The 15045-nt window shown below is 30.1% G+C and overlaps 5 protein-coding genes across 5 annotated transcripts; 1 reads left to right on the forward strand and 4 right to left on the reverse strand. All coding sequences in view use genetic code 12, as the record gives it.

Moving 5' to 3' along the window:
• Positions 1 to 3930: 3930 nt before the first annotated feature.
• On the reverse strand, positions 3931 to 4236 carry CAALFM_CR01250CA (uncharacterized protein; the record flags this gene model as incomplete). Its single annotated transcript, XM_712827.1, has 1 exon — positions 3931 to 4236. One exon carries the CDS (start codon positions 4234 to 4236, stop codon positions 3931 to 3933), a length of 306 nt encoding a protein of 101 aa, XP_717920.1.
• Positions 4237 to 5244: 1008 nt separating this feature from the next.
• On the forward strand, positions 5245 to 7440 carry CAALFM_CR01260WA (uncharacterized protein; the record flags this gene model as incomplete). Its single annotated transcript, XM_712826.2, has 1 exon — positions 5245 to 7440. The coding sequence occupies one exon, from the start codon at positions 5245 to 5247 to the stop codon at positions 7438 to 7440; it is 2196 nt and encodes a 731-aa protein (XP_717919.2).
• A 393-nt stretch (positions 7441 to 7833) lies between these two features.
• Positions 7834 to 9369, reverse strand: FTH2 (Fth2p; the record flags this gene model as incomplete). The annotated part of the gene is made up of 1 exon (XM_712825.2): positions 7834 to 9369. One exon carries the CDS (start codon positions 9367 to 9369, stop codon positions 7834 to 7836), a length of 1536 nt encoding a protein of 511 aa, XP_717918.2.
• Positions 9370 to 10132: 763 nt separating this feature from the next.
• On the reverse strand, positions 10133 to 10711 carry CAALFM_CR01280CA (sterol transporter; the record flags this gene model as incomplete). The annotated part of the gene is made up of 1 exon (XM_712824.2): positions 10133 to 10711. The coding sequence occupies one exon, from the start codon at positions 10709 to 10711 to the stop codon at positions 10133 to 10135; it is 579 nt and encodes a 192-aa protein (XP_717917.2).
• An 884-nt stretch (positions 10712 to 11595) lies between these two features.
• On the reverse strand, positions 11596 to 14664 carry CWH43 (Cwh43p; the record flags this gene model as incomplete). The annotated part of the gene is made up of 1 exon (XM_712823.2): positions 11596 to 14664. The coding sequence occupies one exon, from the start codon at positions 14662 to 14664 to the stop codon at positions 11596 to 11598; it is 3069 nt and encodes a 1022-aa protein (XP_717916.2).
• Positions 14665 to 15045: the final 381 nt, after the last annotated feature.

Genomic DNA, 15045 nt, shown 5'->3' on the forward strand with positions numbered 1-15045 from the left:
TTAAACTTTTTTTTTTTGTTCTTTTTGGTTTGCGTCTGTGTAGGATTTGTTTATTTGTTTGTTAATTTTTTGTGTGGTGTGCATGCGTGTGTGCTAGTGCGTGTACCAGATCCCGATTATTAATTAATAGTAATAAAATGAATGCTATTGTTATTTATTGTAAGGTTGTCTGTCAGTAATAGTCTCTCATATTACAATTCCTTTTTTTAGATGTCGCAAAGGTTTTTCAGGGCGACTGCCGAAACAACTACAACACAATAACAACAACAATAACGGTGAAGAAAAAACATAAGTAGTTAAATAATTCAAAGGATTACTGTAAAACCTAGGGAGAAAGAGTTAACTTGATCAATTAACTAACACCTATTAAACACTTGGATGGCTGGATAAAGTAAAGGTTGTTGTTGTTGTTGTTGTATTATAATCTGGTGTGGGGTGGGGTTTGTGCTGGGCAGATGGGTAGTGCTTAAGAATAAATGTAAAAATCGTGTGGTCGAATTGTAACAGAAAAAAAAAAAAAAAAAATCAAACCATACTCTTACACTCTCACACTCGTACACAAACTACGTACGGCAATAACAGAAACACACAAGTATTATCTTCAAAGCTTTATATTTTTCTGACTTCAACTTTTAAAGTGGAAATTCTAATATTCTTTAATGCTATATTAGACTCTTATATATTAATCTCTGGGCAATAATCTTCAAATGGATTGACATCCATCTGGTACATGCTGGTGAAGAAATGAAATAATGTAAAAACAAATAAAATAAAATAGAAAAAAAAAAAAAAATCATTTTTACGGTGCGTGCAAACTATCACAAATGTGGAATTCAAACCTTAAAACGAAAAACTGTAAACTGTAATAAAAAAGCCATTTTCATTCTCTTTAATAGGACTAGTACTATGGGTGTATTAGTCAATGTGGGCTTGCTAAATGGGTGTAAGTGGTGATTGTGAATACTATTTAGTTAGTAGGTTGATGGTGAAAATTTTTGCAATGTTTTAGCTTGCTTTTGTGTGCCTGTTTTTAGCCCAAAATTAAAAGATTTTTTTTAGAGCACTTTGGACTATTACCGAATCTAGAATTACTTTTCTATTTCTTTAGTTTTCCTTACAACCTATACAATTAAGCTAACACTTGAATTTCATAATTTTCAAATAAGCCCTTGAGATTAGTTTAGCAAACAAAAGACAAAACATGAAACAAATGCTGGTTGCAGGCCAACATGTCTAAGGTGAAAAGTGTCGCGATGAAACAAAGCATGCAGATGCTGGTTGATTAAAATTAAAATATAAAAAAAAAACAAACGAAGAACCCTTTAATAATTGGTGAATTTCACAAGATGTCAGGGGCAAAATAACCACAACAGCAACAACTGCAACAACAGGGACAATCAGTGGATAAATATATTTGTGTAAAAAACAAGTGATTGTTTTCATTTTAACATTTTTCGTTAGACGATCAATCAATCAATCAGTTGTGCACTTGCCTAAAAATTTGAAACATCAAAACCAGCACACAAATCCATTACATCAAACACTAGAATTTATATTAAATTATTGAATATATTGTTGATCGTTAGGTATATATTTTGCATAGATTGCCATTAGCATTAACAACAATGTGGAGTATATTAGTTGTAATAGTCACCATACACCCCTTATATCTTTGTTGTGTCTTAATCATACGAGAAGGAGAATTTTTCAACAATAAAAAGTTGTTGTATAATAACAATGTAATCTTTTTAGTTTGGCCTTGTGTGTAGAAGGCATTGGGTTCAAAGAATAACAATTAATAAGAGGAAAAAAGAGGAGGCTGTGTTTAGCTTATTACTATTATCCGTTGTCCTTCGTGATTTAGTATTCACTAACGGTTATTATGATTATTATTAGACGAAAACTAATGATACCAACTATTGTTAAATAACAATAACTAATTTACTTCATTATCCCATCAATTCCTTCCCCTCTTCTCTTCTCTTCTCTTCTCTTCTCTCTTTCTCCTTTGTAATTTATACACATGATTTGATAAAAATAAATACTCTTTAAATTTTCTTTCTTTTTTCCTCTAATATTAAATGTCCACGTACTTACATTTACCGAGCTGCTACCATATGTTGCAACTTATACTAGATATTCGACACTACTTAACCATATAGACAGAAATATAACAAAACTTAGTGGGAGTTAATGGCATGTGATTACAAATTAATAGAGTATAAACTATCCTTCTTTGTCTTTTATTACCAAGTCCAAATGGAGACTAGCTTTTAAGGGAAATTATTTTGTTGGGTAATCTTTTGTTTTCGTAATTTGATCCAAATACGAATAAAACATATCAAATATTTGACAAACAAGAAGGGGAAAGGGTTTGTTATTAATCACGAACACACACACACACACACATACATACATACATACATACATACATATGAATTCACCCCCTCTAGTATTACTTTTTTCTAACAAATAATAATGACGTTATTTTTTTCTAATTCAATTTAATTCCCCACATATCATCATCTATAGTTTAATCTTTTTGAAAGATGTATTAATAATGATGATGATGATGATGTCGTCGCCAAGGACAAAAAACAAAAACAGATTATTACTTACCACAACATTAATTTGTCATCACCTGTCTTTCCCACCACTTCACTCCCCTCTCCTCTCCTCCCCCCTCCGCCTCCTTTTTCGTATAGTTTAATTTCCCCCTTTTCTTCTTTTTATTATTATGTCTCCTATATATTAATATTTTACTACTATTACTACTGAGGTAGTGTACTCCCATAATCAACACTTTCTATTCTATTCTATTCTATTCTCCACAAATCAACTATATAAACAGATTGAATTGTTCCAATTTTCAAAACTATATTGTATTTTTTTTCATTTTCAATTTATTATTTACATATGTAACAACAACGACAATCATCACTATTAGTGTTGTTGATAACAAAATAAAGTACAACCATGATTGATTATACAATTGATATTCCTTATTTCATTAGTCATTATGAACATGAAAATGAAAATGAAAATGAAAATGAAAACAAAAATAAAAGTGTCCAAAGCAGCAATGATAATAATAATAGTAGCCACGGTTTAATTTCTAGAAAGAAATTATCATTATTTGCTCCTACACCAAGACCAAAACCTGGTTCACCAACACCAGAATTTCCAAGTCCAATTCCCGATCCAATAAAACCTGGTCATCCAAAACGACCAAGCAGTGCACAAGTTGATAATACATCAAACTAAGCAAAAAGAGAGAGGGGGAGAGATAATAGGAAGACCATGAGTCACAACCAAGTTATTTCATGGTTGAATGAAGTTGGAGAATTAACAAGAGAAACAATTGGGAACAACATATATACATATTTGGGGTTTTACTATGTTTACGTATTTGAACATTGATATTTGCATTTTAAAATAAGGAACAAGCAGTTATATTTATTGATTTGATGTTTATTTGGTAAGCTTATATAAAGAAAGACTTGGTTTTCAAGATTATTATTAGTTTAAAGCTTGCATAAAAAATTCGTACAAATTTGGATGTGAAACTTAAGACAAATACAAATAATGGTGTTGAACATTGTATTTTCTGGTGATAATAAACTCTCACTTCCATTAGATATGTCTTTTGCAAATAATAATCGCACCCCAATATCATACAATCATTGACCACATTTAAAAGTGTTGCAAATTTTATTGACAGAAAATAATCATCTTCTCTTCTTTTCCATTTGTAGTTAGTAGCTTGACTGTCTGACTATATTGTGAATATATTAATATAAATATTGATTGTGTTAAAAGCTACAATATCTTCTTCAAAAAATTGTACAATAGTATCCTCTATCAATGTACGCCTTATCATATATCTAAATGCCATTGGTTGATCTATCTTTGATGCCGTTGATCATTGCATTATGCTCTTGATGTACGTGTGGTATACAGGTGGTAATTTCGCGTCTTTTTGTGTTGGGATCTTAAAACTATGTCCCGATAATTCCAGAAATCTGAAGAAAAAAAAAAAAAAAAGAGAATTTGTGTTGGGCGGCGGCGTACCACCACGACAGAAAGAAAGAAAGAGAGAGAGAGCGACAAACTAAAAATTTTCGCACACAACACACACAACACACAAACACGTCCACCACCACTGCTCATAACTTCTAAAAGTATCTCAGAAGAGCAACTTTTTTTTTGTGGCAGTAGTGTACGGTCCGTATACATGCAATTCCATCAAGCGAGAAACGTGACAGTTGCGGAACGAGATCTAGATGCTGCTGGTGGTGGTAGGTGCCTGCTTGCCTGCTTGCCTGCCTGCCTGCTTGCAAAAGATTGTTTTGGTACGCGAGACAAAGATTGACACTAAGACACAAGATTTTTCAAAGGCGCACACCACCCACAAATGAATCTAGAATCTTGGAATCACAATTAGAGAACATGACACATTATTGTACAGTACAATTCAATTGATGGTTGTGTTGATACGTGTAAATAAAAAGTTTATGTCTGCCTTTGAAGTAGTAAGTTTTTAGTTTAATTCCATTAATAGTTTTAAAAAGAAGAATACCCACAATCTAAATCAAGAATAGGAATTGGAATAGGAATAGAAATAGAAAGAGATATTCTTAAAAAAAATTTAAACCACATGAAAAAACTACACAAATTAAAATAGAAGAAGAAGACGAAGAAGAAGAAAAAACTTCTATTTCCATTCAATTTTCTCATTTTCTCTTTTTAAAGCATTTCTTTGATACTTTCCATTCATTCGTTCATTCATTCATTCATTTAGGAATTGAATATCAATAATCAACGTTATCATTAATTAGGGTAATATCAGAATCATTTTATTGTATTTCATTACCTCCCCACCCCTTTTTTTTTATCTCCCTTGAAATCGTCGTACCCATAAAAGTTAAAGAAGTAGTGTGTGTGTCTCTGTGTCTGTGATAAGTATAAAAATTTTCCATTAAAAAAAGAATTCACTTAATCATAAACTTCCCTTTTCCCCCTCCAATCATTATTTGTTTGGAATTTAATAGATATATCTTTATTGATATCAACTTAGTTTGTTGTTATTACTCAGCATCACATTATCAAAGAAATTGAAAACCCATTTAACAATAGGGAACCCTTAAATTGAACAAAAAAAGCCCCCTCTCTCATTTGAAGAACCTCCCAATTATTGCAACAATAACAACTACTACAAAAACACGTATACATTACCTACCAAAGATGTTGAATCTGATATCTTGGATATATATTTTCTATTTATTCATAACATCGATTCTAGCATTTGATTTTGGATTAGGACCTACTTATTATAAACATGGAGATAAAGTTGATTTATTAGTCAATAAAATAGAATCAGATACTACACAATTACCATTTGCTTATCATAGTTTACCATTTGTTTGTCGTCCCATTAATGGTGCTAAACCAGTTCATTTATCATTAGGTGAATTACTTAAAGGTGATAGAATTTGGCAAAGTGGATATCAATTAGAATTTGGGGTTGATGTTCCTTGTAATCGATTATGTGATATGGTACTTTCTACTCATGCAATTAAACGAGCTTCTGATCTTATAAAAGATGGTTATGTTGTTCATTGGACCGTTGATGGATTACCTGGAGCCACAACTTTTGAATCAACTAACCACCGAAATAAATATTATGCCGCGGGATTCCCCTTGGGATTTGTTAGCCCTAGTGATGATGAGCAATTGAGTTATATATATAATCATGTTATGTTAGTGATTAGATATCATCGAGAAAAAGAAACCGCATCCAAAAATGGTGGGGATCCTAAATATACTATTGTTGGGTTTGAAGTTTATCCGAAAAGTGTTAATGATGAACATTGTCCTGGATCTCTGAAAAATTATCAAAATTTACCATTATTTTATTCTGTTGATGATAAAAATCAATTGATTGAAAGTAAAACAACAATTGCTTATACTTATTCAGTTTATTGGCGGGAAGACAATTCTATTGATTATGATTCTCGATGGGAATTATATTATGAAAATGAAACTAATGGTGCTCATGTTCATATTCATTGGATATCATTTATAAATTCCATTATTCTTATATTTTTAGCATCATTGATAGTTATGATTGTTTTAATTAAAGTTTTGAAAAAAGATATTGCCAATAATGGGAATAATGATAACATTAGTGGTAATACTGTATTACCTTTGATCAAAAATGATATTTCTATAGATATAGATGGTGACAGTTCCTCATCTTCTGTTACTAATAATATTGGATCGGGTTGGAAAAATTTAATTAATCAAGTCAATCAAATACCTCAATATCCAATATTTTTAATCACTTTAGTATCAGCCGGTATTCAAATAGTAATTGCCATTATGGGAGTAATCAGTATATTGATGATAAATTCAATTGGAACAAAAAATAATTTTTTTAATAGTCATCAAGGAGCATTTTTCAGTATTTCAATATTTTGTATTAGTATTCTGGGTTCAATATCTTCATATTTTGGTATATTATTACATAAATATTTCTACCACCCTCACCCCCACCTTCATCAAACTTCTGGCAACAACAACAATCACAATAACAACAACAACAACTTAGGTAAAACTTATGATCAATTGACAATAATTAAATTATCACTTTTATTTAGTGCTGCATTACCAGCATTTTTATTTTTAATTATATTTATCCTAAATTTTTTTGTATGGGCTAAAGAATCATCAGCAGCATTACCATTTGGTACCATTGTGGTATTTTTATTAATTTTTATATTAATTCAATGTCCTTTAGGTATAATTGGTGGAAATTATGCAAATTATGCAAATTATGCAAATTATGCAAATTATCAAAAATCATTATCAATGCCTCAAAAACTTTTTTTTGCATCAATGAAAACTCCTCCATCTAGTCCATTATATGAAAAACAATTCCAATTCCATAGCAAAAATAAACCTTCTAATGATTCATTATTAACAAAATTTATAAGTTATGGAAAAACCATATTAATTTATGGATTAATTCCATTTGGTATAGTTTACGTTGAATTATTATTCATATTCAATTCTATTTGGTTAGAAAAAACAACTTTTTATTATATGTATGGATTTTTATTCATCACCACCCTAATGTTATTTATTATAATTATTGAATCAGCCATAGTGGCAATTTATATATCTTTAGTGGTTTATAATAAATCCAATTGGATTTGGTTATCATTTCAAGTAGGATCAAGTATTGGTTGGTATATTTATGGTTATTCAATTTATTATTTTTTAAGAATTTTAAATGTTGATGATTTTGTTAGTGGATTATTATATTTTGTTTATATGGCTTTAGCTTCTTTAATGATTGGGATTGCTTCGGGTTCTATTGGTGTTTTAACGGGATTGATTTTTATTAGAAAAATTTATGGTGCCATAAAAGTTGATTAAAAAAAAAAAAAGAAAAAAAAAAAAGAGAATGAAAGAAAAAGTTACATAACTTTGTATTAGTAAAGAATAGTATTTAATTAAAGTATTTATGTATGTATGTTATGTATAATTTGATAGACAAATAATTAATTATTATTAAAAAGTTTTTTTTATACAACGTAGGATAAGGTGTCAAAAAGTGTATAATATGATTATGGGTTACTTTTATTGTTGAAGTTTATTGATGCTAATAATTTTAATATATACAAAAAATGTCAATATTTGTCTGTAATGGTTTTTATTTAACAATGTAACTTGCAAGAGTGTTCCACCTGGATTATAATCGATGTCTAACTTTTTTCAATAAATAAATTGCGCCTAACGTTTTAAGCTGATAACAAAGTTCTATCATTTTCAACTTGCTTCTTGTTGCCCTTCTTCTTGTTGCTGCCCTTGATGTTCTTGTTCATGATTTTTTCTTAATTCATATAATCTAATTCTTTTTTGAATTCTTTTCAATTGCCATTTTAATGGAACCAATGGTAATATACCATGACGTTCTTCATATAATTTAATTTTCAACCAAATAATAACCATTGTCCAATAAATCATATAACTGAAAACACTACCATAAGTTGCAGAATTTGTCCAACCAAAAATAGCATTAAAAACCATCCACCAACCATCAGTTAATCCATTACAACAATTAACATGCCAAACACTTTTGACAATATCATAAGAACCAGGTCCACTACCAGTTTCACTCACATCTAATCCATTACATTGTCTAACATATTGTTCTAATTCCAAAAACCAAATACCTCGACTCATTAATCCAGCACTGACAATATAAAGAAAACATGTTGAAAAAATCAAAAAATATTGTAATGATAATTTATTACCTCCTTGATATAAAAAATAACCAATTATTGAACCCATAGAAATCCCACAAATTACCGATAATGGAATAGAATGAGGTGATGAACTCATAGCACTACCACCAATGAATACTACTGCTTCTAATCCTTCTCTTAATGTGGTGACTAATGGTAATATTGCTAAAAAATATTTCTTACTAAATGACTGGCGGTGAAGCTGTTTCGAATTTTTTGCAGTTGATTGATGTTTATTTTTGAATGGAGTAAAAAAATTAGAAGATGCCGTTAAAGGTATACTTTCCTCATTATCATTATTCAAAATTCCCGGATTAGAATTAGAATTAAAATTAGAATTAGAATTAGAACTAGAACTAGAACTAAAACTAAAATTAGAGTCATTATTATTGTTATGGGTGATTATTTCATTTGATTCAGAACTTGATCTCGTTCCCCCATAATTCATAATATCTTCTTCCTCACCATTGTTATTCCCATCAAATAAAATATCATTATCAGTCAAAGCAGAAATCTCTTCATCATCCTCCCTCTCGTCTTGTTGTCCATTATAGTTATAGGCATCACCTAATTTTATCCACCATTTTAATTTCATCACTTTATTAATTCTTAATAATCCAATCCCCATAATAGTGATTATTATACTCGATAAAATTGAAAATAATCCTTCCCATACTCTTTCAGTATATGACCAATAATCTTGTCCAACAAAATAAAAAATTAAAACAAAAATTATCCCAATTATAAAACAAATGATTAATCCTAATATAGCTCCTATCCAAACTTGAAATTTTAATTTTCGATTCATATCAGCTTTTCTACTTTGAGATATAGATATTGGATGAACGGCATTCTCATTCTCATTCTCATTCTCATTATTATTATTATTATCATTATTATTATTATTATTTGTAGATAAAGTTGATTCCTCTTCTTGTTTATGAGACCGTTGATTGATGAATGATAATAAAACAGATATAATAATTGCCGTTTCTAAAGTTTCACGTAATATAATGAAAAATATTTGAATGGAAAAATAATCTTCAAATTTAATCATTATTGAATATATCGTCAACAGAGGCTAATACTATTGGTAGTACTAATAAGAGCAGTAGTATTATTATGAATCAGATTGAAAAAAAAAAAAAAATAAATGGAAAGACAATTCGAGAATGAGATCAAAGTCAAATAATTTTTTTTTTTTATTGTCTCCAAATACACTACTACTTGGCAACAAAACAAGATTTCAAAGTGGTCTTAACAATTGTTGTCTTTCCCTACAAATATTTGCCCTACTCATAACCTTCCTTGTGTTATCCTTGCGTTATCCACTTCTACATTCTTCTAATGGGTGTAAAAGAATAATATAAACACTTGAGACAACCTTTTCTAAAGTCTCTCCCAACTTTATTGTAAAAATAAAGAATTAACAAAGATCAAGAAAATTTCAACTCTTACAATTTTACAGTAGTAAATAAGAAAAACAAATAAATAAATCTAATATTAATAGTAAAAGTAACTTTAATCTATAATGATGATAGCAATATTTCTAACGACAGCTTGTCAAAAAAAAAGCTTGAAACTAAAAGTGGTTGTAAATAACAGACTACCATGAATAGTCAAACCAAATTTGTTAAGTTCTTTTGCTAAATCACCATCATTATTATCTTAATCATTGAAAAGCATTCTAATTTTCTAGACAATTTCTAACTTTTAAATCTTCTTCTTCTTCTTCTGCTAATAATAATAATAATAATAATAATAATAATAATCCAAATTTTTTTATAGCAATAAATTTATTCTCCTCCCTCCACACTTACTCATTGAACAGGGAATATAATTGTAGCAGTTAAACAAGTGATATATTCATCATCTTTGGTATAAGCTCTAGCAACAACCAAATATTTACCTGGTGGTACTTCTTCAGGAATTTCGACATTTTTAGTAATAGTTTGTTTGCCCAGTTTGATTGGACATTGTAAATCAACTTTAACAATTTCTTCGCATAAATCATAAGTTTGATGAATCAATTTAATAAATCCATATCTAACTTCAACTTCAACATAAGCTCCTTCTTCAATAGTTTTATCAAGGGTACCAACAGCGGTAAAAGTTAAATTTTGACCAGCAACTGGTGGATTTGGAGTAACAATAACTTCATCTAAATGTAACAATTGTTTTTCACTGGCGTCACATACTTCAATAGGAGAATCACCAGGAATTGGTTTAGTATTTTGATAATTAATTAATTTAGAATTTGAAAATGATGGAATTAATGAAGTGGGGTTTTTAAAAATAGTGATGGCTTTATTTAAATAAATATTGGAGAAGGATATGCCTTCAACTGAAGTTGTGGTTACAGCAAGGGTAACAATTGCCAAGTTCTTGAATGATACCATGATTTAATGAAGAAAAGAGTAAGAGAAAGTAATAACAACAAACAACAAACAACAAACGACAGCGGTTAATAAAAGAAAAGGGTTATCAAATGTTGAGAGAAAAGAATTGAGAGTAATTTTTTTYCTTCCTTCTCTTTCCCCTCCAAACTGAAGTAAAGATAAGAAAATCAAAATGGGTGGGTTAACGATTATACTACAACAACAACAACAAGAAAAAAAAAAAAGAAGAAAGACAACAATACTGTTACATTAGGTTAGTATTATTAGTATTATTATTATTATTATTATTGTTAGTATTATTAGTATTATTATTATTATTATTATTGTGGTTCAGTTATAATACTCTAGCTAGTGTATTGTGAAGGGGGGGGGGGAAGACAGCAATCTTAAATAGTAACCAACCAACCGACCCATCACTACAACAAATTGAAATCAGTAACTTATAGTACGGAGTACGGCATTACCAACTGAATAAGGCGAGAGTCGAATGGAGGGCGGGAGTGGAAAACCGCCCAACGTAAAAAAAGAGATTCATTAATTGCCACAATTCGGAAAAGCGTTCAAGTGTCACAAAAGCAAAAGCAAAAGCAAAATAACTACAACAATATAATGATGATGACTTTTTAGTCCCCTATGTTACAAGCAATATTAATAGAAAGTCATTGACCCAACAACCTATAATTTCATTTCTTTCTATTAAGGCATGGTAAAACTGAATAATATTACTGTCTTATTATTTTTCTAGTTAATTTCTCACTGGTAGCATTAGTCCTAATCGAACTTGTCATATACGATGTACTGTAATTAATATACTGTGTCTGCATTAATTGAGATACAATTGACCTTTACAATAGAAATCTAATCTAAAAATATCTACATTATAACTAATATTCATCACCTTCTTCATTTTGTCCGTTTTCTTCTTCTTCTTCTTGGTGTTCTTCTTGTTGTTGTTGCTCTTGCTCTTGCTCTTGCTCATTATATCTTTGCCATTTATGTTGAGCAAAATATCTTGGTTCATCAAATACATGATATCTATGTCCTCTAACACCATCACCTCTAAAAAGTTGTGGCATTCTTAAATTCTCATCAATTTCATCTTCATTAACAAAATGATTACCATAATAAAATTCCAAATCATCATCATTTTTTTCATCTTCATTTAATAATTTGAATTTAGCAATTTGTAATTCGGTATCAGTAATAGTAGATCTTGAAATTCTTGCATAAGCAACTTTTCTTAAATCTCTAAATAAAATATATTCACACCATCTATCCCAATCAGTATTATCAATATCATAAACTCGAGATTTTTCACTAACATAAGTGTTATAATTACCTTGTAATGGTTCTGTCACTAAATAACTCAATAATATCAATGGTCGTGAAGAATTACCCATTATTTCTTGTATACCTAAACTTTGTAATCGACGATCTTCAACATCTTCTTCTTGACCAGAGTGGAAAACAACAACATCAACTAATTCTCCATAGATGTCTAAAGTTGCATGAATAGCTGGTGCCAATTCACCAACTGGTGATGGTAAAAGATGATGAGTAGATTCAATGATTGGGAATTTTGATAATAATGCTGCACCCCATGTATGTTTATTAGGTCCAGGACCATAATCAACGTACATTCCTAAATCTTCGGCAATGGTTTGGGTGAAATCTCTATTACCACCAATTAATCTTTGAGTGTCAGATTCTAATAATCCAATGATATCAATTTCTGCATCTCGAATCAAATCTCTCATTCTCGTTTCCGATGACCACATATCATTATCTAATCCAAAATGAACACACCAAATACCTGCAGTGAAAGATTGAGATTCTTCATTATAAGGTTTGAATGGTTCACTAGGATATCTTTTAATAAAAATTGAAATTGATAATGCCAATAAAATGGTTATAATGGTTAAAGTTTGTTTGAAAATTTTACAACTGGAGAATTTTATTTTGGTGAATTCTTCACGACGTAAATTATAATTCAATACTCCAGCCAAAATTGAAAAATATGATGTACCAAGAACAATATCGGTTCTTTCACGAAGTAATGGTCCACCAGGTACAAATGCATAAGCAACAATCCAAACACTAGCTAATCCAAGTAAAATGTTGAAAAAATACCCCAAGAAAAATGCCCCGGTAATATTATAACCTTTAATTGAATTCCAAATAATTGGTCCAATAGAAGTCAAATAAAATGTATAAATCACTGCTCCAATATATCCTATCCAACCACCAAAATTATATAACACAAGGGCACTTCCACCACCTATAATAATATTATAATTCCAACTGCTGAAAAAATTAGGGTGCAGTTTGACATTAATAATTATTGCTGTCATAATGGCAATAAAATGATACAAGGCACCAGTTATTGGAGTTGGTCCTTTGATAGGAAACCCTTCCCAAGTCCAAAGAGCCAAAGTACCAGAATCCGACAAATACGATGAAAGGGAGAAATAGTAACCACCGAAACCTAATGCAGCTAATAATAACGATCCATTTGCACCATTTACTTCATTGTTTGTTGCTTTTGGAGATAATTGTTTTTGTTTGGGAGTGAAAAAAGCTGCTAATAATCCTAAAAATATACCAATGGCATTATAACCACCATTTTCTTTATGCATAATTGGCCAAATAGGATTATTGGAAAAACATAAATATTTGAAAATTGAAGTAGCTAAAAGTCCTAATGTAAATGTTGAAATATAAGAATTCAATTTCTTAGGATTAGTGGCAAAAATTGAAAATTCAGACAATACTGAAATTACAGCAAATACGGTTCCAGCAGTTATAGTTAAAAGTCTTTGTTCTGGATCAGGGACTTTATAAGCTCCAACACCTAAAATCACCGTCAAACTTCTAGCAATTGATGGATAAGTCACAAACAAATTACGAGAAACTGGAATAATCAATAATAAAGGAGCCAAAAAGAAAGATAAAACAGCGGCTTCATAACCTGAAATACCCATATGCCATAATGGGAAATACCAAACACATAAAAATAATGACGTGACGACTGTCCAATAAATGAATGAATTGATCAAATTAACAATTACATCAATATCACTAAATTGACTATCAAATGGACCAGGTATTACTTCGGTTTCAATTTCAACGTTTATTTCTGTTTCTGTTTCTGTTTCTGTTACCTTGGTGGTGGATTCTGTAGCTGTTGTGTCAACATGAACTAATTCAATTCCTGTTGCTGAAATCAGAATATCGATATTGGTAAAATCAATGGCTGACCAAGAATCAAATAAAATATCGAAAAATATCAACCCCCATTCAAAATAAGCATATATGGAATATGCACCTGGTCTAATATGAACTTTATGTTGAATAAACCAATAAATCAATGGGATAATAGTTCCAAAAAATGCCATTGCCGAATAAAATCTGGCATTTCTTTGTAACGAATGTTTGGGAGAAAGTAATGTATTACATACGGTCCATGGTATAGTCAAAACCATATAGAGAATCATAAACACGTCATGAGCGTCATGATCATCAGTTGAAGTAATATACATCCAACCACCAGCAGTAAATGTTCTTAATGTTCCTGAAATAGTAGCAATATAAGGTAAATAACTATTTTTCTTGTAAAGACTAATGAAATTGAAAATCAATAATAAAAATCTTGGGCCAGCAGTTAAAGCAATAATGATTTGGAAAACTGATCGTTCAGGATATCTATCACCAATAGTAGCAGAAACACTAGGGAACCATTCATCAGGATAACCAAATGATGAATTTTGAACAATCTTGTAATAGTGTAAGTATGATCCAACTGCTAATGCTGCTAAAAATGATGAAGAAGCAAAAACGGTGTGTAAATATGATATTATACTGGCATTAAAAGTGAAAAATGGGGTTTTTTGTATTAACTCCTTGTTCTTCTCCTTCTCTCTGGAATCTACCAGAGTGGGATTCTTTTCCGACATTTTAATATCAGTATATCTCTAGTTTGATAATAATAATAAAAAATTTTACGAAAACCTAAGTCGATCAAATGACACAATTGATAAAACAATAATGTTAAAAAAAGAGTATGGAGGAGTGGGGGGGAGAATTGTTGTCTAATGTAATTAGAATCCAATTTTGACAATTTCAAAATTTCGGATATTTTTATTATCGTGTTATTTTTCCAATTATTGTTGTTTTTTTTTTCAATTTTACCCGTTTTTGGCTGTAATTATTTGCTCCCCATTGTGCACGACTAAATAGGTTACTTGGTCGTGTTATGAAGATCAATAACTTTCGCACACGAAAAAAAAAAAAAGAGATATTAAAGAGAGATAGAGAGAGAAGAGAGACTCTTTAGT

This window comes from Candida albicans, chromosome R, assembly GCF_000182965.3.
Source record: "Candida albicans SC5314 chromosome R, complete sequence".
In the NCBI taxonomy this organism is placed as follows: domain Eukaryota; kingdom Fungi; phylum Ascomycota; class Pichiomycetes; order Serinales; family Debaryomycetaceae; genus Candida; species Candida albicans.